This window comes from Numenius arquata, chromosome 25, assembly GCF_964106895.1.
Source record: "Numenius arquata chromosome 25, bNumArq3.hap1.1, whole genome shotgun sequence".
Classification (NCBI taxonomy): Eukaryota; Metazoa; Chordata; class Aves; order Charadriiformes; family Scolopacidae; genus Numenius; species Numenius arquata.
The window spans coordinates 4099088-4121524 of NC_133600.1; the positions used below are offsets into that span (position 1 = coordinate 4099088).

General features: G+C 44.4%; 2 protein-coding genes across 3 annotated transcripts; one reads left to right on the top strand and one right to left on the bottom strand.

Moving 5' to 3' along the window:
* The first annotated feature begins 97 nt into the window (after positions 1–97).
* Positions 98–6703, top strand: C25H19orf44 (chromosome 25 C19orf44 homolog). Its single transcript, XM_074163601.1, has 8 exons — positions 98–212; positions 415–1056; positions 1314–1671; positions 2250–2326; positions 2699–3170; positions 3988–4083; positions 4217–4383; positions 4826–6703. The coding sequence occupies exons 1-8, from the start codon at positions 165–167 to the stop codon at positions 4910–4912; spliced, it is 1947 nt and encodes a 648-aa protein (XP_074019702.1). The 5' UTR covers positions 98–164; the 3' UTR covers positions 4913–6703.
* CHERP (calcium homeostasis endoplasmic reticulum protein) lies at positions 5559–18164 on the bottom strand. 2 transcript variants are annotated; one of them, XM_074163600.1, is made up of 18 exons: positions 18089–18164; positions 17824–17997; positions 17048–17229; positions 16333–16470; positions 15960–16111; positions 15478–15589; positions 15037–15126; positions 14168–14402; positions 13659–13837; positions 13023–13419; positions 10874–11112; positions 9902–10035; positions 9532–9618; positions 9088–9237; positions 8851–8967; positions 8266–8360; positions 7686–7871; positions 5559–6511 (listed from the first exon to the last, which is right to left on the bottom strand). In XM_074163600.1, exons 1-18 carry the CDS (start codon positions 18111–18113, stop codon positions 6507–6509), a joined length of 2697 nt encoding a protein of 898 aa, XP_074019701.1. In that variant the 5' UTR covers positions 18114–18164; the 3' UTR covers positions 5559–6506. The 2 variants fall into 2 exon arrangements, with proteins under 2 accessions (XP_074019701.1, XP_074019700.1); XM_074163599.1 differs by having other exon boundaries at positions 5559–6931; positions 18089–18113.
* Between the last annotated feature and the right edge of the window lie 4273 nt (positions 18165–22437).

The window sequence follows — 22437 nt, forward strand, 5'->3', positions numbered from 1 at the left end:
TATGCCTTCTTGGGATTGGCTAGCGTGCAAGGAGCGGGGCCCTGCGCGAAGCCAATGAGGGGGCGGAATGTTGAGGAGTCGCGGTCTCCGGGATACGGCGCGGCGCCGACCGCTCTGGCCGCGGCCTAGAGGAGCCGGCATCGCCTCAGTGCGCTCCGTCCCGGATGGCGGCGATCGCTTGGGCGCAGAGGGCGCCCGCGGGCGGAGGGCAGGTGAGGGGGCAGCTCTCGGCCCGGCCGCAGCCCTCAATCTGTCCCCGGGCCGGTGTTTGAGCCTCGTGTGGGGAGGGCCCACACCGGGAGTGGGAGGAGGGCGGGGAACGGGAGTGTCTGCCCGGTCCGTGGGCTGGGAGCTGAACCGGGCCGCCTGCCTCCACCTCTGAGGGCTCTTCGCTTTGCATCCTCTTCTGGGCAGGGACGCGGCGATGGTCCCCGCGGGAGAACCCTCACAGCCGGGCGCAGCATCGTTCCTCGCTCCTGTAGTGACTTCTCTGTGGCTGACACAGAGTTGGAGGAAACCGGGAGAGCTCCGTTCTGCCGCAGCAGATTCCTAAAGGTGCGCCATGAAAACGTACCTGGAAGCCTGTGGCGCCAGACTTCAGGAAGCACCGTGCAGAGAGGGAGCAGAGACACAGCCAAGAGCACTGCGGGTAACACTTCCCACACACGGTCGAGCTCGGCTCTGAGGAAAGTGGCACAACTGGAAAGCAAAATCATGAATCGAAAAAAGCAGATGGAATTGCAAACCACTGACTTGGGCCAGAAGGCTTTGGATGAAGAGTCCCTCTCGTCCTCTTCCAGTCATGAGCGCAGTGCAAGGGGCAAGAAATATCTGAAGAATTCTGCTACCGCCAGTGGAAATGTGACCCTCAGTAATGCCTGTTCTAGGGAAGAGGAAAGAATCCAAAGCCCTAAAAAGAATGTTGTGGTTAAACAGCAGCTTGGTTTGGATAGTGATGAAGAGGAAATGAAAGGCTTGACGGAGAGCTCGTTGGAGTTGTCCAGTGGAAATAAGAATTGGAGAGTTGTTGCAAGTGATTCTAAACGGGGTGGAAAGGTAAATACGGACTTCACTGTATTATTTGTTTTTATTTACACATTTATGAAATTGTTTTAAATTGGCTGGTCACTTTTTATATACATAACACCATAAAATTTTAATTTTGTATTTGTGGCTTGCTCAGGATATGATTTAACTTCAAGTCACATTTTAAAATTACTGGAGTTTACCCCCTATAATTTGTTCTACTTTTTAGTGATCTACACATAATAAATGAAGTAACACATAAATCTCTTTTTCATCTTTTTCAAAAGAGTAAGACTCCAGTTTCATCAGGGATGCCTCCTCCATCTCATAAGGAAATTTCACCGACAGAAGTATCTAAAAAATCTCATTTTCATAGCAAAGACTCGGAGAAAAATGTTTTTGGTAGAGTTAACTCGCCAATGCCTTCAGCAGCCAGCAGAAACCTGTCAGTACGACATAATACAAGATCTCAATCGCTGTCTTCTTCCATGAAAGATGATACTGTAAAGGTTACTCTGCCTAGAAAAGGCAACACCAAGCAAAGCCAAATATCATTTGACAGTGACAGAAGTGAAATAAAATCATTAGACAAATTGTTTTCAAAAGCAGATGATGCAGAAGATTCAACCAGCAGCAGCTCAAACGGTAAGTTAGTTCTAAAATACTGTCTCAGCAGACTTGGCATGAATTGTACTAATAATCTACTAATAAATTTACTAATAAACATGGGCAAATACTCACTTTAAAAGGATTCAGCAGTGTAATTTTACATAAACCAAGGCTTTATCAAAGGATTTATATTGATCTGTTTCTTTTTTCGAGTGTAATATATTTGTATTTTTCTTGGCTTTTCATTGAATGGGTTCAGTTTAATGATGCTTCCCCGAGTGACACTTAATTATGATGTTAAAACAATTACAACATTTAGAATAACTTTCATATATGAGTGGGACAATGTACTAATGAGTCTGAGTGAGAACAAGTGTAAATCAGGGGCAGCCAGAATCTCTTCAACTTGGGTTGGCAGATCCACTGACAGGAAAAGAGGAACCTTTAGAAAGAGCTGCTGCTAAGTTATAGATTTAGAGTGATTGACAGCTATTACTTTTTAGTATTACGCTTTAAACAAGGAATGTTTATTTTTTCCCCACTTTTCTCACTTAAGGGAAAGTGAACTGTAGTTTTCATGCAAATTCTCATGACGATTTGTCATTTGATTGCAGATTTCAGACTGAATATCTTGAGCCTTGATGATTTGGCACCAAATATCACCAGTGAGGCAGCAGACTTCAAGCAGAATGTAAGTAGAAATTCCCCACGAGCACATAGTTCCCTTCTGCCGCTGTTCGGTGGAGGGTGGCCATTCTGAAATGAATACTTCTACTCACAGCCACCCGAGGTGGGCACGTCTCGCTAGCTATAAGGGTTAGAGCAGGATTTTACAGTACTGAAACTTGACCAAATTCTTTCTTTAGTGCCTGCATTTCCTTACTCACACTTGTAACAGCACTGCACAGTTGGCACGGTGACACAAAAGAGCAACATTTTTATTTCCTAATAAAGTAGTAGCTAACTCTTGGTAATCCACAGCAGAAGAGATGAAGAGTAATGGAGGTATATTCTAGGTTATATTTTGTTGATTCTCCTAATATACAGCTGTTTCGGTTTACAGGGGACAGACATCCAAATTACTCAAGAATCAAACAGAAATCCAAAAAAAGATTCTCTCCTGGTGGAAAAAGACCAAACTTCTGTTAAAATGACAAGCGCAGTGACTGGTGTGAGTGATGCTTCTGAAGGGGATACTGAAAAAACTGTGACTGAAGCTGAAATCTCTGAGCATTTAAGTGGAGTTTCTGCAGATTTTCCTAGACACAAGCAGGATTATCTTGATCATGATGAGACAACTCTTAATTCAGAATATTCTGAAGACTTTGAAAGGTCTCTGTCTACAACAGATGGGCAATCTGGATCAAAAATGCCAGAGGAATACTCCGAGAGCTGCACGTATTCTGGAAAACACTCACCTTCAGCATCGTCACCTTTATTTAGCAGAGAGAGGCGTGACCAGGCACAGGGAGTAACTGTCAGAGAAACTGCGGTTCAGACAGTGGATCCTCCATTCACCTACAGCTGGGCAAAGAGTGAGTTCACAAGATATCGCCCTATTCAGGCAATTTTTACATTATTTTATACGCCAGCCTAATCAGCATTGGTAGAGTTCTTAGTTTCAGCACTAGCTTCCCTGAGCTGACAGTCAATTAAAATCTTTCTAAAGCCCAACACATTGATGTGCTGTCTGTGGAAAAAGTTGGGATTGGATAACAGAATAAGAACTTGGAACTGGTTTTTTGCTTTAAAAAAGCAAACAACCCACAACAGGAACTCTGGGTGGATGAGCTAGTGTTAGTGAGAGTACTATTCTCAAACAGAATTCAACATTTCTCTTGTATCTTTACTATTGTAAACAATACTACTGTGGTGTTACTAAAGTGATCACCCATTGTAGAGTTCTTTTTTGCATTGTATTTATTTCTTGGGAAAGCACTATGGCCCCACTTAGACAAGACCGACTATTCCTGTTTCTGAGGGGTGGCTCCTTCCCTAGCTCTCGTTACTGAAAGGAAAAAGCGATTAAGAGTCACTTCTTGCCACATTCGAGGAGGAGAAAATAGAAACTCAGGTGATCTGGAAAACAGGAGCTTCCTTCAAGTACAAAAGCCTTTATTTTTACTCTGTCTAGGGTTAGAAAAGATGCCTTCCGCCATGGCACGTGTTGTGAACGTAAGAATACAGACACTGTGGAGGTCATAGAGCTATTTCAGCATGTTTTTGGCTGATAGAATTCCCCGTTAGCCTCTACAGCAGCTGATGTCCCAAGAGACTGCTGAAGATGATCTGAGTTCTAGCGCTAAACCCTCCCACCCTCCAGACCCAGTAACTCTGTTTTCCCGTACCCAGCAAACACCTCTGCAGTTCTGGACCCGCCTGTAGGAAACAGCTACATCGATCCCATACCTATTGCCAGCCACGTCATCAGCACGGACGCAGTAGAAGGTACTGAAAAAAACCATGTTTCTTACTGTTGTATTTTACTGTATTTTATGCATCTAACCCCTGCTTGGGTTGCTCAGCCCTTACTGTCTGCCTGTAACGTGTCACTAAAGAACGCTCCCTCTGTTCTTTGCAGCCCTGACAGCGTACAGCCCCTCAGTTCTGGTTTTAAACGCCATGTTGAAACAGCACCTGATGCTGACCCAGCAGTTTGTAGAGAACATTCACCACCTTCACTTCTCCCTTGTGGAGTCGCTGGAGCAGGAGAGGTTCCACTACCACACCCTGGAAGAGGCTAAAGAGGTATTTCTCTAGGCTGCTGCCCAGTCTATCATAGATAAGTGTTTATTCCTTTCCAAACACTTCTAGTATTTGCAGTAAACAGATTTTCTTGGTGTATTATTCATTAATCAGATAAAGTTCATATAATCATTGAATATATTACTTCATAGAAGAATACTATAATGCTTGTGCCCCTATTAATAACAAGTCAGGAGTTTATACAGTAAAAAAAAAAACCTAAAGTCTTACTGGAGGCTGTAGTTTTGAAAGAATAAACTTTCTGCTGTAGCATTTACCTGTCCTCAGACCAGCAAGGATCTTTCTAATATTGCAACAGAAGAATCAGTTTCTGGTGCCAGTATAGAAAAGTGCAGGTATCTTGACATGAAGGTTTATTAAATAGTAGAAAGTATTTATCTACATAAGAAAGAAATGTGTACATTAACTTTTTTTTTTTTTGCAGTACATCAAGAATCACAAATCCCCACCTCTAACAATTGAACAAGCACGTGAAGAAATTCGGAAAGCACAGGAGGAAAAACTGCTTTGACTCTTCGAATTTTAAGTAAAAATCTACATTTACAGATCTCAAGCTGGAACAAGAAACCCTTCCAGATTGTACAGATAAGTTTTAAACTATGTAGCGGAAGGATTTATCCTAACTGCTATGATCTTATTATAAATAATTTATTTTCCTACATCTGAATTTTTTACTAATCATAGAATGGTTAGAGTTGGAAGGGACCTTAAGGATCATCGAGTTCCAACCCCCCTGCCCTGGGCAGGGACACCTCCACTAGAGCAGGTTGCTCAAAGCCCCGTCCAGCCTGACTCTTAAACATTTCCAGGGATGGGGCATCCACAACTTCCCTGGGCAACCTGTTCCAGTGCTTCACCACCCTCATGGTAAAGAATTTCTTCCTAATATCTAATGTAAATCTCCCCTCTTCCAATTTAAAACCATTACCCCTTGTCCTGTCACTACACTTCCTGACAAAGAGTCCCTCTCCGGCTCTCCAGTAGCTCCCTTCAGATATTGGTAGGCTGTACACAACAGAGGGAGAGGTAGGAACCTTCAGCCAGAGTGTGTCAGTGTTCAGCAAAAAAAAGAAACCCAGCAACCAGTTCTCTCTGAAGGCAGTGCAGAAATCATGGCGACACAGGTATTTATCATGTGGATCGCGTGATGTGTGGTCACAGAGAAGTGTGAGTCTGTACTGCAGCGCCTGAGGACTATGGGCACAGTAGAACAATACCATATCCCGACTTTAGTGCCATATTTAAATAGTGTTTATATATAATTAGCCTTGTCAGGTTACTACAAAACCAAACATATGGAAAGTTAAGATAAACTCAAGACAAGGAAGGCTTATAGCCAGTTACGGGAATCCACTCTGAAATATGAGCCGCCATTTTATTTTTATTAAAAAAAAAAAAGTGTTTATTGGAAGGCAAAACAATAAAATTCACAAGTTGATAACATACAGGTGGTGTATGCTGATTCACAGACAGTTACAGTTCCACAACTACAGCAGATCTAGAACAAACTGATATTTCACCATATTAATTGACTGCTTTGAAGAGGGTTTCTGCTTATACAAACAAATGACTCTGGAAGAGGTTACCACCACGCGGAGCTGGGGAGTAGAAGTGCAGTGTAAGGGCCTAACATCTTCAGCTGGTGGTCTCTGGAAACAGTTACAAAATGGTTTTGGTTTGGTTTTTTTTTTTTTTTCTCATTTAGATTAAAGGAAGTTTCCAAGAACGTTTCATTGTTAGAAACTTGCAGAGCAGAGAAAATTCCATTCTCTTCTTCTATTCAACTAATTAGCTTTTATTAAAGGGTATATACAAAAATATAAAAAGCTTAAAGAATGTCTTCCGTTACAAAGCATTGAACATCCCTCAGAGCGCTTGAAAAGCTACAACAGTGAAACCCTCGTGTTCTGAGCAGAGTTGGGACTGCAGCGGCTGGTGTGGAGGGGCGTTAAGTTGGAGGGTAGGTTCTAACAAGCTCGCAACCAGTGCTCATAGGTCACCTGTACTGGAACTAGATGCTTCATTCCCCATTTAGACATTAGGATACACTGCTCAGCATCAGTCTGACTTGATCCCAAGGCAGCACCCCTCCACTTCAAATAGAATTAACCTTTTGAGAGAAATAAACATACATTATGGAACTAGAGAACACACAACCGTAATCAGATAACGTCTGTATTCCCCGGGAATGAATGAATCACACTCCTGCACCAGGGAGAGCTCGACGGGGGTTTAATTCTAGTATAAAATGGGAAACTAATTTAAAAAAATTTGGAAAATAAATGGAAATTCTTAAACTTGCTAAGACATGTCATAGTTACGACTGGCCTTTTTTAAACACTAAACGACAAGTGCTGAAGTACATGTCATAGCTTTCCATTTTTCACCATAGTTTTAAAGTAATTCATTTGTCACTTCCTCCAGACTTTAATCCGGATTTATACAAGTTTAATGTTTTGTAGAAGATGCAAGACATCTTTCTTCAGAGAGTCTTATTCAGGTGGTGGAGGGTCTTGCGTTTCACGCTTCACTGAAACAATAGGGAAAAGAGTTCTTACACATTCTGCAGTTACCTAAGCTGTCTGAAATGCTTCACGGGCTGAGGGCTCTATTAATAAGGAGGTTTTCCTTTTGGGCTTTATTTGAGCCCATTTTATTACAGAAATCTACTGCAGCCATAGGCAGAAGTGACTTTTCATTGAACATGCCAATTTTGTTTCCTTTTAATCATTGGCAAGTGCAGTTGTTCTACGCAACACAGACTCTCTGCAAAAATCTATCGTTTGGGTAATTGTTTTTATGTCTTAAGAAGCACCTCCACGTTTTCCGAACCCTTCCTGCACTCCCAGTTCTGGCTTGGGCAGAAGAGGGCACTAATTGTCAGAAACTGGAGAGTTCCAAGCAGGAAGCCCTCCCTGCGCCAGCACCATCCCCCCTGGGCACGGCTCTGGCTCCCTCCTCTACCTCAGGAGCTGCTCCGGGTTTCTGAGGGGCAACACTCAGAGGTGCAGGCCTTTGGCATTGCAGCCAGCAAGGGGCTTACACAACAGGCTGATTAATTAGTGTTTCAGGAATTAAAACACAACACAACACAACTAAAAAGGAAAAGATGCTGAGCAATCAGAGTATGTGTCTACTTACCTGTTGTTTTATTGTATCCGTTACATTAGAAAGAATTAAGAGTTACTAGTCTTTTGATTTGGGTTTACAATCTACAGTAAATAGGACAAAATCTCTTATCGAGTCTGCCCAGGTTTTTAAATTGCTTAGAAACATTCACTTACATTCATCTCTGGCCTTCATGCGCGCGATAAACGAGTAACTTTTATTTCTTCGGTAGTTTTCGTAAGGGTCATCTAACGCAACTCCCACTCCTTTGTATTGATCCCATTTGTCTCGGATGTCCCCTCCCTTAATTGGATCCTGAATTCCTTGTTCCTTGGCTCCCAATCCGCCGGACCCGCTCCATCCTACAAAAAGGACACAAAATTGTAATCCTGTATCTATCTTTTTTATTACTAGAATTCTGAGAACAGACATTTATTTAAGAACCACCAAAGAAATACAGCAGGATGGTAACAGCCAGCCTGAAACAACGTGAACTGTCCTATTTATTGAAAAGCATTAATATGGAGATACTCTGGGAGCTGACAGACATCAGCACTGTCCCTGAGAACTCTGAAGGGGGCAAAGGGGAAAGCCAGTACAAGCCCAGCGTGTCCAGTCAACCCTGCTGATCTGCACTGCTGACCTTGGCATAACAAGGGATAGCTACTTACGAACACACATTAATTAATTCTATCCAAGAGTTGGGTGCCTGATTTTGTTTCCTGGCTCGTGTAAGACCCCAGAACAGCATCTTACCCATTTTCACAAGCATTTGATGGCCTTTATTTTCTTCTCCAAGTCTCGATTCTGGTATAGGAGGCCCAGAACTGGAGCCCAAACCAGCAGAAGAACTAAGGGAAGAAAAAGAACAAGTGAAGAACAAGCGATCCTGTTCCGACACAAGGCAAGGTCATTTATATTCTGTTAAACATTAACACCCAGTATAATCCCGTCCACTCTACTAAGCTATTCTTTTATAAAGCTGTTAGATTATGGAGTTATAAAGGTGCCAGAAACACCCTAAGTGCTTCTCACTCCAAGGGAAAGCAAACACCACAGTCTTCCTAACACAGGGTACTCAGAGGACTCCTCCTGCTTCCCAGGAAGGTGTCGCGAGGCCTTCAGAGTTGCAGTGTTTTTTCATAACAAAAAGCCACCACAACAGAGGAATATTCTCCCTAGAAACACACATAGCAGATAAATCGTTTCTAAACCTGCTCTCCATCTTCTTTTCTGCTATTTGTTGAAATGCTTAATATACCCAGTGTATGAGAAAGCACCCATGTTGGTACTTGTCCAAACAACTCAGCTAAAAAGAGAAATAAAACCCCAAAAGCTTACGGAGGAGTGGGGCTGCGAGACCGGGACCGGCGCCGCCTTCCTGGGGAGTATGATTTCGATCTTGATCGTGACCGTGATCGTGAGCGGCTGTGAGAAGAGCGGGACCTGCTCCGGCTTCTGGAGAGGGAGAGCAGAGGCACGAGTTACTGGAGCAACATCCAGGGTTCCTCACTCAGCCCTGGGGGTTGGGGTTTTCCCACGCCCCAGTTCCCCAGATCCAGCCCCATTGCCCTTTACCTGGACTGAGAGCGGGAATAGGATCGCGATCGAGAGCAAGATCGAGATCGTGACCTCGAATAGGAGCCAGATGATTTTGAAGATCGCGAATTGGACCGGGAGGATGAGCGACCTCGGCTTTTAGACCGACTGCGAGACCGAGAAGGCCCACTGTAGAGATAAAAGCATAGAAACTCCAGTGAAACTCCTGGGAGAAGCACGAGAAATGCAAATATACTTCTAATCAAATTCAAATTACACACAAACACTGTATTTCTGCAGACAATCCAGTGAGAACTTGCGTGGCAAAAACTATTTTTGCAGATCAGAGAAATTCCAGCAAGTTGAAACTCAGTTATTCCATCAGCGTGTTGCTGAACAGACCTTCTCTCTGCATTTAGCCCAAGGTATTCCTAGCACTTCCCAAACCGAGAGCATCAGAGGGCAGCAAACAGCATCTCTCACCTATTTCTCTTCTCCTGACCTTTCCTCCGCCTTGCTCTCATTTTAGCTCTGAAGAATTCGTACAGTCCGTTCTGCTCCCAGCCTTCACTGCAATAAATCAACCACACACAGGACCGTCAGCTGGGAAATTCTACTTCGATCAACAGGGACGTGCAGGATTTCCGCTAGATTTTGTAGGGAACAAAGGGCCTGGGCAAAAAGGTCTCGCAAATCTCAGTGTAAGATCAAACAGTTTAAAATACACCAAGAGCACTCATTTCAGCATTAGAAGAACCAACACAGAGGCGAAGGAAGAGAGAGGCACTTCGTGGTTTGAGACAGCTTCTCAGGGCATTTTCCTTACCATATTGTTAGCTACACCTACTCTTACCTGTTTCTAGGCCTGTCATGAGATGGTGGACTATAAAATGCCTCAACCGCAGCCAGGAGTCTCTCACTGGGGGGCATTGGGGGTGGAAGACGTATATCTTTAGGATCTAAAGGTTTATACTCATGATCTTCAAGCTGCCGGAAACAAAACAAATTACATTCGTGTCATGTGTCATGGGGTGGCTACCTGAAGAGAGAAATATAGATTTAACTGTGTAGGGACCTCACATTTCACTACGGGATTAAAAAAAAAAAAAAAAGTCCAGAAATAAGGATTCTGCAGATGACCCAACGCTTTCATTTTGAGTTCTATGAGAAAAGCCAGCACTGCTCGGGTTGCAGCATTAACTGGATCGCCAGGAAGATAAAATGCAGATCTCATCTATCCCTCTGTGCTAACAACGGCTAGATGGAAGCCTGGCAAAAGCCGGTGTACGCCGAGAGTAACGCAACGTCAGAGATGGAAGAGACCTATTTGTTCATCTCATAAACACAGAATGCATAAATATATATCCCCAAAGATGCTAATACAGATACGTTTCCTGTTCTCTATCACTCTTTGTTTGTATATATAACATTCGTGTTGCAAAACATCTTTGTAAGAAAGAATTCTGAAAGCCAAAAACTAGTACACAGCGGCCACGTGAGAACTGCAAGGTCACTCTGCCCATCTGAAAATCCCTGGGGATTTCTATTTTCTACAAACAGGGGTAAGATTTTCAAGAGTACATTATTCTTTCACGTACATGAGTTCAAACAGCTTTCACTGGGACACAACACTTGAAAATTGTACCACTTCCTTCACCTTCTCCCCCCAGCTCCTGCCCTTGTGTGTCCCTACAACAACTTTGGCTGATGGTTGCTGGATGGAGAGATCTGAAATTTTAAATGTCCATGTAAAACTGTCCCTAATATTGACCGTGAGATTTTGATATTTTAATCCTACCAGTCAGGGCCCATCACAAGCACTTACTTTTACAAGTGGAGCCATCAATCCAGCAGGAAGATCAAAGTAGGGAACGTTTGGCACCAGACTAGGATCATCGTGGTTCATATGAGGGGGCCCTTGTCGCCGCATGTGAGGAGGCTGCCCGTTAAATCCATGCGGGGGAGGCCCGAAATCAGGGTGCTGTGGCCCCCCCCAGGGAGGATGCTCGCTGATTCCAGGATGAGGCAATCTGTGACCAGGGTGATGATGAGGAGGTCCAATTTCTGCAGAATGGAAGGGTTAAAACATTGTATTTAGCTCTAGAGAAAGGAAAGCAATCTGAGGGATGTACTTCAATTAGTGCATTTATCCTAAAAACCGATCTTGACACCCAGAGCCTCGCAGACCAAGAAAAGCAACAGAACTGAAGAAGAGGCGGCCAACTACAGGTCCATGTTCATGAATATCTCACAGCACATCTCCCTCCCTGGCCACAGCAACTGCCCTCAAGACAACAGGGTACTTGAACCCTAAGCCACTGCTTTCTTTGGGACACACCGTGGTCAACAAGCACCACAAGAAAGACACGCTCAAGAACAAAAGGTTTCAGATGCAGCAGGACAGCTGCTGCTGAGATCTGTTTCCGAAGTCTGAATACAATCATGACTGTAATTAGTTCTGTCTCTGTGCCAAGTCATCATATATAAATAAATAAACACGGCAGGAATTCACTCACATGAGTAGGTGACAAGAAAATACTTTGTTTAAAGAGGCGTTTCGAGAAGAGGTAGAGATAACGTCCTGTTAAAATAGAGAAGCGAATGACACACGTCCAGTCACTGATGGATGAACTATTTGCCACGAACGCCAGGACACCCTGCTGAACTCACTGCACTATATGGAGAAAAACACAAGACTGAAAATCAACACCTTCTGCAGCAGGACCAACAGTTTTTTCCAGGAAAAGCCATCATAGCCACCGTCCCACCTTCAGCCAGCGCTATTTGACTCATCTTCATCAGACCTCAAACACAGTCTGCATTGTCATTGCTTCACTGCTTTCCTAATTTTTGCCATCTGTTTTAGCAGACCCCCTCCTCCAGAAACTACACAAAACAACACGTGTTTTGGATCCCCACTACAATCCAAAACAGAGCATCTTAAACCTTAATTCCCCCAGGACAAGAAAAGCTGGTTTCCCCACTCACTACCCCAACTCTTAAAAAACCAACCAAACAAAAAACCCAAAGAAAAAGGAGAGAAAAAAAAAAAAAACAACAACCCAGCAATCTCTACTGGAGAAGTTAATCACAATCCTAAATATATAAGCTCTAATTCATTGGTTTTCAATGATTTTTGGACTTGGGGAATTGACCATCTTTTAAGCTTAAAGTAGCAACTCCTACACAGGAATGTAATTGCTCTTTAAGTGGCTTGTCATACAGAACCACGATGATCTTTAGACTTTACACTGATAAGGATCATTCCAGAAGAATCATAACTTCTGCATGTGAAATAGAAACTACACCAGGCTTCACGGGGGAACCCGCAGCCAAATCTCAGCCACAAAGCCCCGGCAAGCGGAGCACTGGCTACACTCAGACATCCCCGGGTTCCAGCACGAGAGCAAACCAAACAAGAAGGGTAAACCGGAGGCAAGGATCATTTCACCGGACACTACCAGGCCACGGAACATTAAGGCAGATAATTAGAAAGCTTTTCAGTAAAAATAAAGAGAAGAAAAGAAAGGCACAAGAACAAATCCTTCCAGCCTGACTTTCTCTAACTTCCTCCATCTATGGAGGACACAGCTGCAGAGCCCTCATCTAATGCCTGATGCGCAGGAGATCGAATTTACAAGCAAATGCTGCTTCTCACCTTTGAGTTTACTATTTTTAAAGTGAAATAGTCACAAAAGAGATGCCTGTAGAGATGCTGACTTGAGTTTGGATTATGATTTCTGGTTACCTGCATCTGTTAGGGAAGGAAGACTCAAGGAGCAAGGAAGCACCCAACTCTGCCTGTATTTCCTACTGAGGTGTCAACAGTAGCTTCCCAAACCCCCCAACTCAACATTTCTCAGGAAAAACACAACAGTCCACCAAGAATAAGCCGTCACCCCAAAGCACTAACGAATTTTGTAATGGCAATCAGCATCGCAACATAAGAAAACCTGGCCTGGTACACACTTTACCTTGAGGAAAATCCCCCTGGGGGTAATCAAAACGATGAGGATAAGGAGGCCTTTCAAAGGGATGGCGAGGTGGAAAATCATCCTGCATGAAGCGAGGTGGAAAGCGGTTGAAATTATGCGGATGCGGGGGCTGGTTGAATTGGGGATGTTGCTGATGTGGAGGAAATGGGCCTCTGAAGTGAGGTGGCCGCTGCATTCGAAATGGAGGTTCCCTTTGACCCCCACCCCATGGAGGTTGTTCGTGCTGGTTGTTCCACGGTGCTTCAAACTGGTTGTTCCAAGAAGGATCGGGCTGGTTGTTCCAAGGTGTCTCTCGCTGGTTGTTCCAGCCTTGATCTCTCTGTTCGTTCCACATTCCTTCATGGTTGTTATTCCACGGAGGGCAATGAGGTGGTCCCTAGCGGTGAAGAAAAGAAGCCTGGGCATTAGGCTACAAAAATAAAGAACACAATAAAAACAATCTACCTTTTAAAAGTAAATGTAACATGTAGGGAACACGCACAAGTGAAAGAACTTTCCAAAAACATTCAAATTTGGATTTATAGCTTTCACAGCTTTTCACCACAATTCCATGACCAAGATGGTCACTCTGAACCTCCACCTCCCTCTACAGCTTCTCCCAGAACTGTTTCTTACCTGTTGTTGACCCCACGGTGCAACAGGGTGAGGTTGGTCAAACCAGGGTGGTTTATTTGGAGGAATCTGGTCATGAGACCCAGGGCCACGAGGTCCGCCCGAGGCAGGATCCTGCACTCCAGAGCCTGTTGTGTCATACTCTGTAGAACCAGTGAGTGGCAGCTGGGATTTACCATCATCTGAAACAAATTGGAGACCGTTATAAGCATCCAGGTCACAGGTAGTTAATAAAACACCAGCACAACTACAACAGGCTCCATCTGAATTTTGCTGAATGTGTAAACATTCGGCAGAAATCTACTACTGGGAGAAAAGATTTATGATCTCAGTTTAACATCCGTATTTCAGGTTCTTTTTATATTCCAGCGTCAGACCATGCCAGCTGCAAGCCTCCAAACCAAACCAGCATAGCACAGCACCTCGCTACTAAAAAAGGAGCAAAAAAAACCCCAACCCCACAATGTTGCCACCCACTGATTTCTGCACAGCTCCCCAGAACAGGCTGGTACCTGCTTGTGTAACTGGAGCAGATGGTGGAGCCGAGGCTGGTGCTGCTGTGGGAGCTTGAGGTGGGGGTGTGGATTTCACCTCGTTCTCTAACGGCGGTATCTGTATTTGTTGCTGCTGCTGCTGCGTTAGACTGTTCACAAACTCTTCGTGTTGAGTTTTCAGGTTCTGTATCTGCTGTTGGAAGGCTACCTGTACAGGCTGTACTACTGTCGCATATTCAGTGATCAAATTTGCCTGATAAAATGAGATAAATTAAGAAGAACAAGTTAACGCTGTACCTAAAACAGCTATCCTGTCTGCTCATTCACAATCTCCGATATTGCTCTCTGCCCCCTCCCAAGAAACACACGAGAATGCAAAACAGGTGGCAGAAGAACCTTGTCACACTAGAAACTCTGTGAAGGTTTCCAAAATACTCTCTGCAGGCTACAACCCACTGTCTGTGTTAATGCCCAGCTTTCAAATACAGCTAAAATCAACAGCATTTATTATTAACGCTAAAAATGAACAGTTCCTGCCGCCACAACGATTTTTATGCCTAGTGTATACAATTTAAAGCTATGGTTTCTTTAGTTTCCATTTTACCATTCATTTCCATAAGAAGAGAACACACTGTCAAATATGTACCTGACTGTAGGAGTTACAAACACAAACAGACTTTCCAGGATTGTATCAGCAGCTGGATTATTGAATGTTTGAAATAACAACGTTACGTTCTACATTATTTTAGCAATCCCCTGTAAACAACTTCAAGAGTGGGGAGGAGAGGGAATTAATATTTACTTTTCAAAAAAGGAAAACATTTTCTAAATTTGTTTTCAAAATATTTACATCAATAGAAAACTGTTACTTTTCTTTTGTGACTCACCTGATACTGGCCAAGTCCAAGAGCTGGGCTCTGTAACTGCTGAATTATTGACTCATCAAAGTACCCATTTTTCTCCCACAGTTGAAGAAGCTGCATAAATTCAAGAGTGAAAGGTTTTTAGAAATGATGAACAATAACAGAAAAATTGAGGCACGGCATTTTTATGTCTCTAGCTTTGACAAAAGACCTAGGATTTCAGCACTTGTCTTTGAACCACTGAAGATTCAGACACATTCATCATTACAGTAACGTTTAAATGAAGCCTAGGTACTTTTAAGTTCTAGTTTAAACATGAATTAAAGCACATCCTGTAATAGACTTTATGAAGACAATCGCACTAGCAAAAGCTTAGTGGTCCTCTTCCATCCTCCTATTTGTGAATTTGCCCAGCACCAACCTAACAAAGCAAAGCACACAGTTACACCAAAACCAGATACTCACTCTGGCAATTTTCTGCTGTTTATCCTCCTCCACTGCTAGAAAACTGGTACAATAAATAGGCACAACCACCTTCTGCAAAGCAGCCAGAAGATCTCGTGCTTGTTTCCTCTGGCTTCAGAAAAGGAACAGGAAGAGACGAGTTACTGCCTTTCACTGTAACACTAAAAGCATTGTAATATTCAATTTCTCCCAACTTCTGCTACACTAAAAATAGTGGATTCATTAAATAGAGAGTTCCCTCTTTTACATTTTTACTGTAAAGTCTTGCCTGGAGGAAAAATACACAAAATAGGTAAAAGCTGAATTCAATTATTAAAGCACTAGATCTTTGTGCCAGCTATGGATATCTTAAGACAGCTGCTAAAAATAATGAATATATTAAAAATTAAAAGTGACTAATCAAACTAGCAGTGTATCTAGCAGAGAGAGACTGCACCAAATTAATCAAAACATCAAACTGAAAACCCCAATTTAATTCTTACCAGTGATGCAATACGTCATTGATTAAGTAGATTAGATGTAACCGAAGCTCAAAGTGAGCTCCTTCCGCCGTTATCCGATTTCGCAGGTGCCCAGCCATCAGCTCACAGTGCGCAGGAGATTTCGCGTTACTAAACATCCAGTTCTTGCCAGCCTTGGAAAAAGCAAATTTAAAGTAGTTTGTCTGATGCGTTCACGTCATATGGACTGCCTAGAACTTTGAAATAACTGCAAGAAGGGAAGCTTTCAAGTATCATCTCACCTACCATACAACAAAACATTAAAGCTGCTGTTTATTACACAGACAACCTCAAAATTAAAACTGCATTTAATCCACACCACCATCAAACAACTGCTCAGATTTAGATCACTTACTGAGATTGCATCTTTCGTACAAGTGTCAATTATTGGCTGCAACAAGTTGTCAAATTCATTCATATCTAACTGGGTTTCCTCCAAAACTTTCTGCATTTGTTGCTCAATTGCAAGGGCTACTGCTGATGTGACTTGTTCCTGAAAAAAAGAAGAAAAACAAGGAAGAATTATATTACATTACATTATATTACAGTATTTTAAAGAACTGAGCTGCTGTATCCCCGTCCTCTTAACCGTAAGTAGCTATCTCAAAGACCAAGACCTTTTACAAGCAACATGACCACATATAAATATTTCAGTTTGTTGGTTTTAGAAGAAAAGATTCTTCTCGTTCTTCAGGAAAAGTCCAGTTCATTTCCACCTCTAAAATCTCTCTGATCAGAATCCACCTTAGAATACTACAGGCTGGAACATCATGCGGTTCCCAGCAGTCACAATTTATTCCACTCTGCAAACCAACAAGGTTTTTCATACAATGAATAAACCATTTTAATCAAAGATCAATCTTGCTAGCACATCAGATACATCTGTTTTAAGGACATGACGGCAGCTGCCACAGAACAAAAATAAGCAAAGCATTACTCCCTCTCTCCTCGCCAACATGCGATGCTGCCACCACTAGTCAGAAGGAAACCTTCCTCTCCCTCTTCGTTCCCAATTTTTACAGCCACTGGCAGCCTAGAATAACCCAGCTGAGTGCTTATCTTAAACCAACCTGTCTCATGGCAAGGAGATGCTGCTCCTGCTGCTGCAGGTTCCACTGACTCTGCTGGATGAGTTCCTCCACGGAAGGAGCGCCCTGAGGAGCTGGGATGGGTGCAGCCGGTGGGAGAGACGGCTGCGGCAGTGGCTGGATCTGTGTGGTAGCCTCCATATCTTGACTTTGCTTGCACAACACTATCAGACAAAGTAAACTTTTAAAGTAAGCCTCACAGAGGGATCTGCTACCACCAGCCCACATGCAAAACCCGTGCTGGTTCCAAGACAGACCCTCGCTCTTTGCACAGTTGCTTAATACAAAATGAGGACTGTGCAGTCGAGGGTGGATGGTGCGAAAGAGGAGTGTCAGCAACTCCCTGTGCACTTGGAGAGGAACGACTCCAACACAAGACCAGCCCCTGGAGCTGCTGCGCTGGGCCACCCTATTCTTAAGGGCCCTCCGGGTGTTGCGCTCCATCTCACCACACCGCCGGCACCGGTACCGGCAGAGCGGCCCAGCCTACCTCCAAACCCGCCAACAGGGGGGCGTGAGGAGCCGTGGGCAGGGCTCAGGCAACTACCTGGAGCTTAGAGGGCTGGAAGAGGCTGCAAACCAGTCCCGGCGGTCAGAGCGCGGCCAGGAGGAAGAAAAGTGGCTCCGCCAGCCGGTGCCGAGCGGGGGCCAGAGGCCGGGGACCGGTGGCCACGGCGGGGGAGGGGGCAGCAGAGCCCGCCGCGGCCCAGCGCCGGCCCCGAGCCGCCAGCCCAGCATAAGCCGCGGGCCCCACTCACGCTGCTGCTGCTCCAGGGCCAGCTTGTACTTGTAGTAGCCGTAGAAGTCGCCCCCGAAGAGGAAGGAGAATTTGGGGTTCTCCTTCTGCTTCTCCATCGTCATCTTCTCGAACTCGGGCCCATTCCGCGCCACGAACTGCGCCAGCTTGTCGATGACATTCCGCAGCTCCTGGTCTGTGGGGAAGGCACCGCCGTCAGCCCCCGCCGCCCCGCTCCCCCCTGGCGCCCTCCCCACCCTCCCCAGCCCCGCCCGGGCCCCGCTCACCGTCGGGCGGCAGCGGCATCTCCATGGCTGCGGGACAACGGGCCGCCGCCACCGCCGCTAGGCCGCACCGGCCGGAAGTGCCGTGAGACGCCAGGCGGCACGCGTCGCCGCGCTTTACGGCAGTGTCGCTATGGAGACGGCGCAGGGCACGTACGGCCCTTCCTCGCCCCACCCTCCTGAGGGGAGACCCGGGAGCGGCCACCGGGGACGGGCCCCGGGCAGGGCTTCACGTCGCTCTCGGAGCCATCCCAGCCCGTAGCTCGCCCTTCGAAGGTCGCAGACACGTCGCCTTCGCCTCTGAAGGAGAAGCAGCTCCTGGCCTGTGAGGCCTCGTCCTCTCCCGCTCGGCTCCTCGGTACCTGCAGGGCTGCTGGGCCACTCCCGCTCCAGAACCACGCTGTTCGTCTGCTTTTGAAACGCCACGTCCAAGCTGCAGTTCAATTGCCAGGAATTGATAAAGAGCATTGAAAGAAAGCATGTCGTTTAACAGCTGTTTCATCGTTGGGGGGCAATCCATTGCAGCAGCACTTCAGCTACGTAGACCATTGGCGTGATGCAAGACGAGAAGAAACACAGGTCAGTAGACTCCTCAGAAGAGAAGGCTCAGCAGGGAGCAAATTGAACCTAAAATACAACTGTTGAGGAAGGAAAGAAAGTGCTGATCCACATTTACTTACCTGATGGATTCAGGAAAACATCCCTTCAAAAGCAAGGTACTGATCGGATCCGCTTCCCATCCTAGTCAAGAGGTACCAGGCACGGCAGAAATTGCTCAGCTCCCTCTACTTACACGATTCAAAACCCCACCACACTTGAACACCATTTATACGAGAACTAGACATGAAAACTCAACGCAGGGCCCAAATAACTTTGGTGTCCTGTAATATTTTAAGAAAACTGAATCTACAAGTGGAACGTGATCATCTGGGAATCATATAAGGTCAAAAGCAAAGCTGAGTACCCTAATGCTCACCTGGAGCTGCAATCACTATCTTAAGTTTCAGGCATTAAATTACACTTTACAGGATTTCCAGTCACACAGATAACACAGACATCTCACAAAAAGGCATAACTCTTTATTCTTAACAAGACATACCATGAAGACCCCACTATATTATCTACAGAATATAAAAATTCAGAAAGATGGATGTTTCCATGTATCCAAATGACAAATGAAAACACAAAAAAAATACAAAATACAGACACTGAAGGTGATTCTACATCGCTCTGCAATCCTGGCAATCAAGACAGATCCCAGAACACCAGATTAAGTTCAAATTTTAGCTCATATTTAAAAGTAAGAATCTTTTCAAAATTCTTGCTGCTGCGTTCCGTTACTGCTTTGCACGTTGGAGCCCGCGCAGTCACCGCCCAGGCTGCCGCGTTCCTCAGCACGCAGCGATGGTTTATCCACAAAGTGCCCCAAAAGCTACTGTTACCTGACAGAGGCGTCCGCCAAAACCCATCTGAACACCGGATTTATTTCAGACAGGAAAGAGTCCCAGTACCTGGAAGTCACCAGTGTGGTTCCCTCCCGTCACCCCAAGCAGCTGGAAGGGGGCGTTGCAGGGCATCCGGCCAAGGAACATCCTGAACTTCACAGGACAGAGTTGAAATAAGAACAGGAAAACACCACAAAAGCATTCACTTGCTTCAGTGCCAGATTTCATACAGCAAGGAATGCGTTTTCGGGGTGGTTTTTTGGTTAAACCACCCATAATCACATAAATTTATAAGTACCAACATTAAAAAAAAAACCCCAAAACAACAAAAGAAAGAAGGGTGGTGACTGCCACCTGCACATTTGCACTTGAGTATCTAAACACTGGGATTGTATCATACACCTCTGACCTCAGGATTACAAATTTGTTTTACTGCCCTGTGCCATCACCGCAAAGATATTCCTGAATTATTTTTAACAGTTTACGACACACTTCAGAAATGGAAGCCTCAGAAAAACAAAACTTTCCCTTTATTTATATTGCACCTTTTTGACAAGCAGCTACATGGCAGAAGTCGCTTCCGCTGCAAAATGCTACATCAGAAAAATGTGAGTTTGAACACACATGAGAAAGAAAAGATCTCGAGCTTCAGGAACCACCAAGAGTTGACCCCAAATTCCCAACGCTATTTATACAAATCACTGTACACCTACAAAGCCTAAGTATTGCCTTAATTTCATTTAGCATTCAGGTATTTTAAAAAACACAAGCATTTTACCAGATGATAAAACTGCTCTAATTCCTACCGGGTACTAAAATTGAATCTGCAAGGGAGATATTTTCAAGAGATTTTCAAAGAGCACCAAATACTCTACGGAGCTACCAACAGAGAACCCACACGTAGTGGGGAGAGACTGGGTTCTTTCACACTGGTATCTCTAGAACTATCCAGAACTGTTTGGGGAAGAATTTCCCAATTTTGTGATGTATTTACATGTATGTTAGAAATGCACGATGGAAATCAAAACATTCCTAAGGATACCGGTGACGAGTCTCCTAACACTAGTTATTGCATCCCCATCATCCCGGTTTCAGCCTACGTAACCATTCAGTAAGGTCTCACACCCATACGGCAACGCATTAATCCAATTAATCTCACAAGTGGCCATTACTACTAATGTACGGCACTCCCAAAGCTTCCTGCAATCAAAAACCCAAACCAACCCCCTTCACTTCGGTTTAATAACAGGGTCATTATACACGATTGTCTAGATATGCCCTTTTTATTCCAGTGTTTCCATACTTTCTACAGACCTATGTACATAGTTAAATACGTCATTAATTTACAAACTGTGTTAAAACAAACATTTCACCTTGCCAAACAAAACCTTGCAGCAGTCCAAGATTAAAATATATATTACAACAGTATCAGAAACTTCCTTTACCTGAATGTGGGCAATATTGCTTAAGGACTCGGATTCAGGTACTCGGCAAAACCACCTCTTGTACCGACTCACTTGACCGTTTTAATTACATGTTCTACCGTAGGAAATTATCCCTGTTGACCACAGACGTGAGTGAGAAGAGCAGGAACACCGTCAGGCAGTCCCCAGGGAAGAGATTCACTCTCCGGGCCCTAAACGGGCGATATCCTCATTCTGGGTCAGCCCCTTTTTGCTCTGCACGTACAGCAGTTTTGGGTCAGAGACAGAGTGAGGCCACGGGCCCAGACCGGAATTCGGGACAAGGTGTTTTCAACAGAAGGCCCTCACCTGGTACTGTACTTGTGACAGAAAAAGCTGAGCTAAAGACCTGCCACAGTAAGCGTGCAGTGCAAGCTCCCTCTGAAGAGAGTTGCAAGAAAGAGTTGGTTACGTTCTTTAAAAGGAAACCATCTAAATATATTTAATACAGCCCCTCATCTGTGAATAAAGAACGCGGAGCTTTATTCCAAGTAACAGCTGCAGTTGTATGAAGATGGTACAGCGGGAGACACACCAGAGATGTACAGATGAACTCAGACTATGCCTGCACGTCCCTGGGGGCACTGCTACTTTTTTTTCTTGTATTTTACCCCGTTATGAAATAGGGAAAAATCATCCCTGTTTTCCAGATGGGAAACTGAGGCACAAAGAACACAATTAAGCGTTTGCAGGAGTGTAACAGTTAACAGCCAGCTCCCTTTGAAAGCAGCTGGAGAATTTCAGCCCCTCTTAAAAAATCTCAGCCTAAATGTCTCACCCTCAAACTAGTTTTTTGCAGAGCCAGAACCTAATCCAAATCCAGAGCCCACAAAATCCTTTTTACATGTATGTAAAAGCACTTAACTATTGGGAAGTGAGCCTTAGAAACACACACTTTGCACCTTCCCATATTAAAAAGAAATAATTACACATAAATTAATGCTGGAACAGGCAAAAGAAATTTCATCTGAGAGAATGCTTTTCCTCATTATCTTGTTCTCGTTAACCAGGGTTAGGGAATAATTTACTCATTTAGATTTTCTAAACTAAAAGCCCAAGTTCTAAGCCAGCACGAACAGATTCAACCCCAGTCAAGCCAAGGAAGTTCTGCTCACAAGCATTAGCAGCGTATGGAGCCCACCTCTGAAGGTCCCGAAGAACCATTTCCTCTTTTGGACTGTACGGTGGAAGGCAGTCTCCGTAACTGCCCCCACAGTCAGCCAAAAGAATGAGATCAGGTTGACTTTGCACTTAAAAATAAATTCTTTATTATCCAGAAAGGAGCCAAATCATCATCTCGCATCATGGAAATGGTCATTTTTAAAGCAATAAATAAGTGGAGGGAGTGTTCTGTACCACACTCTGAATTTCGTCACTGGTATCTAATACCTCTCTAGTAAAAACGTAACGCTTCTGCTATCAAAAATCTCACTGTACAACAGTT

Coding starts and splice junctions, on each gene's coding strand:
- C25H19orf44 (XM_074163601.1), top strand. CDS start 165: ATGGCGGCGATCGCTTGGGCGCAGAGGGCGCCCGCGGGCGGAGGGCAG. Junction 213..414: donor CGCCCGCGGGCGGAGGGCAG/GTGAGGGGGCAG, acceptor TCTTCTGGGCAG/GGACGCGGCGATGGTCCCCG. Junction 3,171..3,987: donor CACCTACAGCTGGGCAAAGA/GTGAGTTCACAA, acceptor TCCCGTACCCAG/CAAACACCTCTGCAGTTCTG.
- CHERP (XM_074163599.1), bottom strand. CDS start 18,113: ATGGAGATGCCGCTGCCGCCCGACG. Junction 17,230..17,823: donor GGCCCTGGAGCAGCAGCAGC/GTGAGTGGGGCC, acceptor TTTGTCTGATAG/TGTTGTGCAAGCAAAGTCAA. Junction 15,127..15,477: donor AACAGCAGAAAATTGCCAGA/GTGAGTATCTGG, acceptor GAATTTATGCAG/CTTCTTCAACTGTGGGAGAA.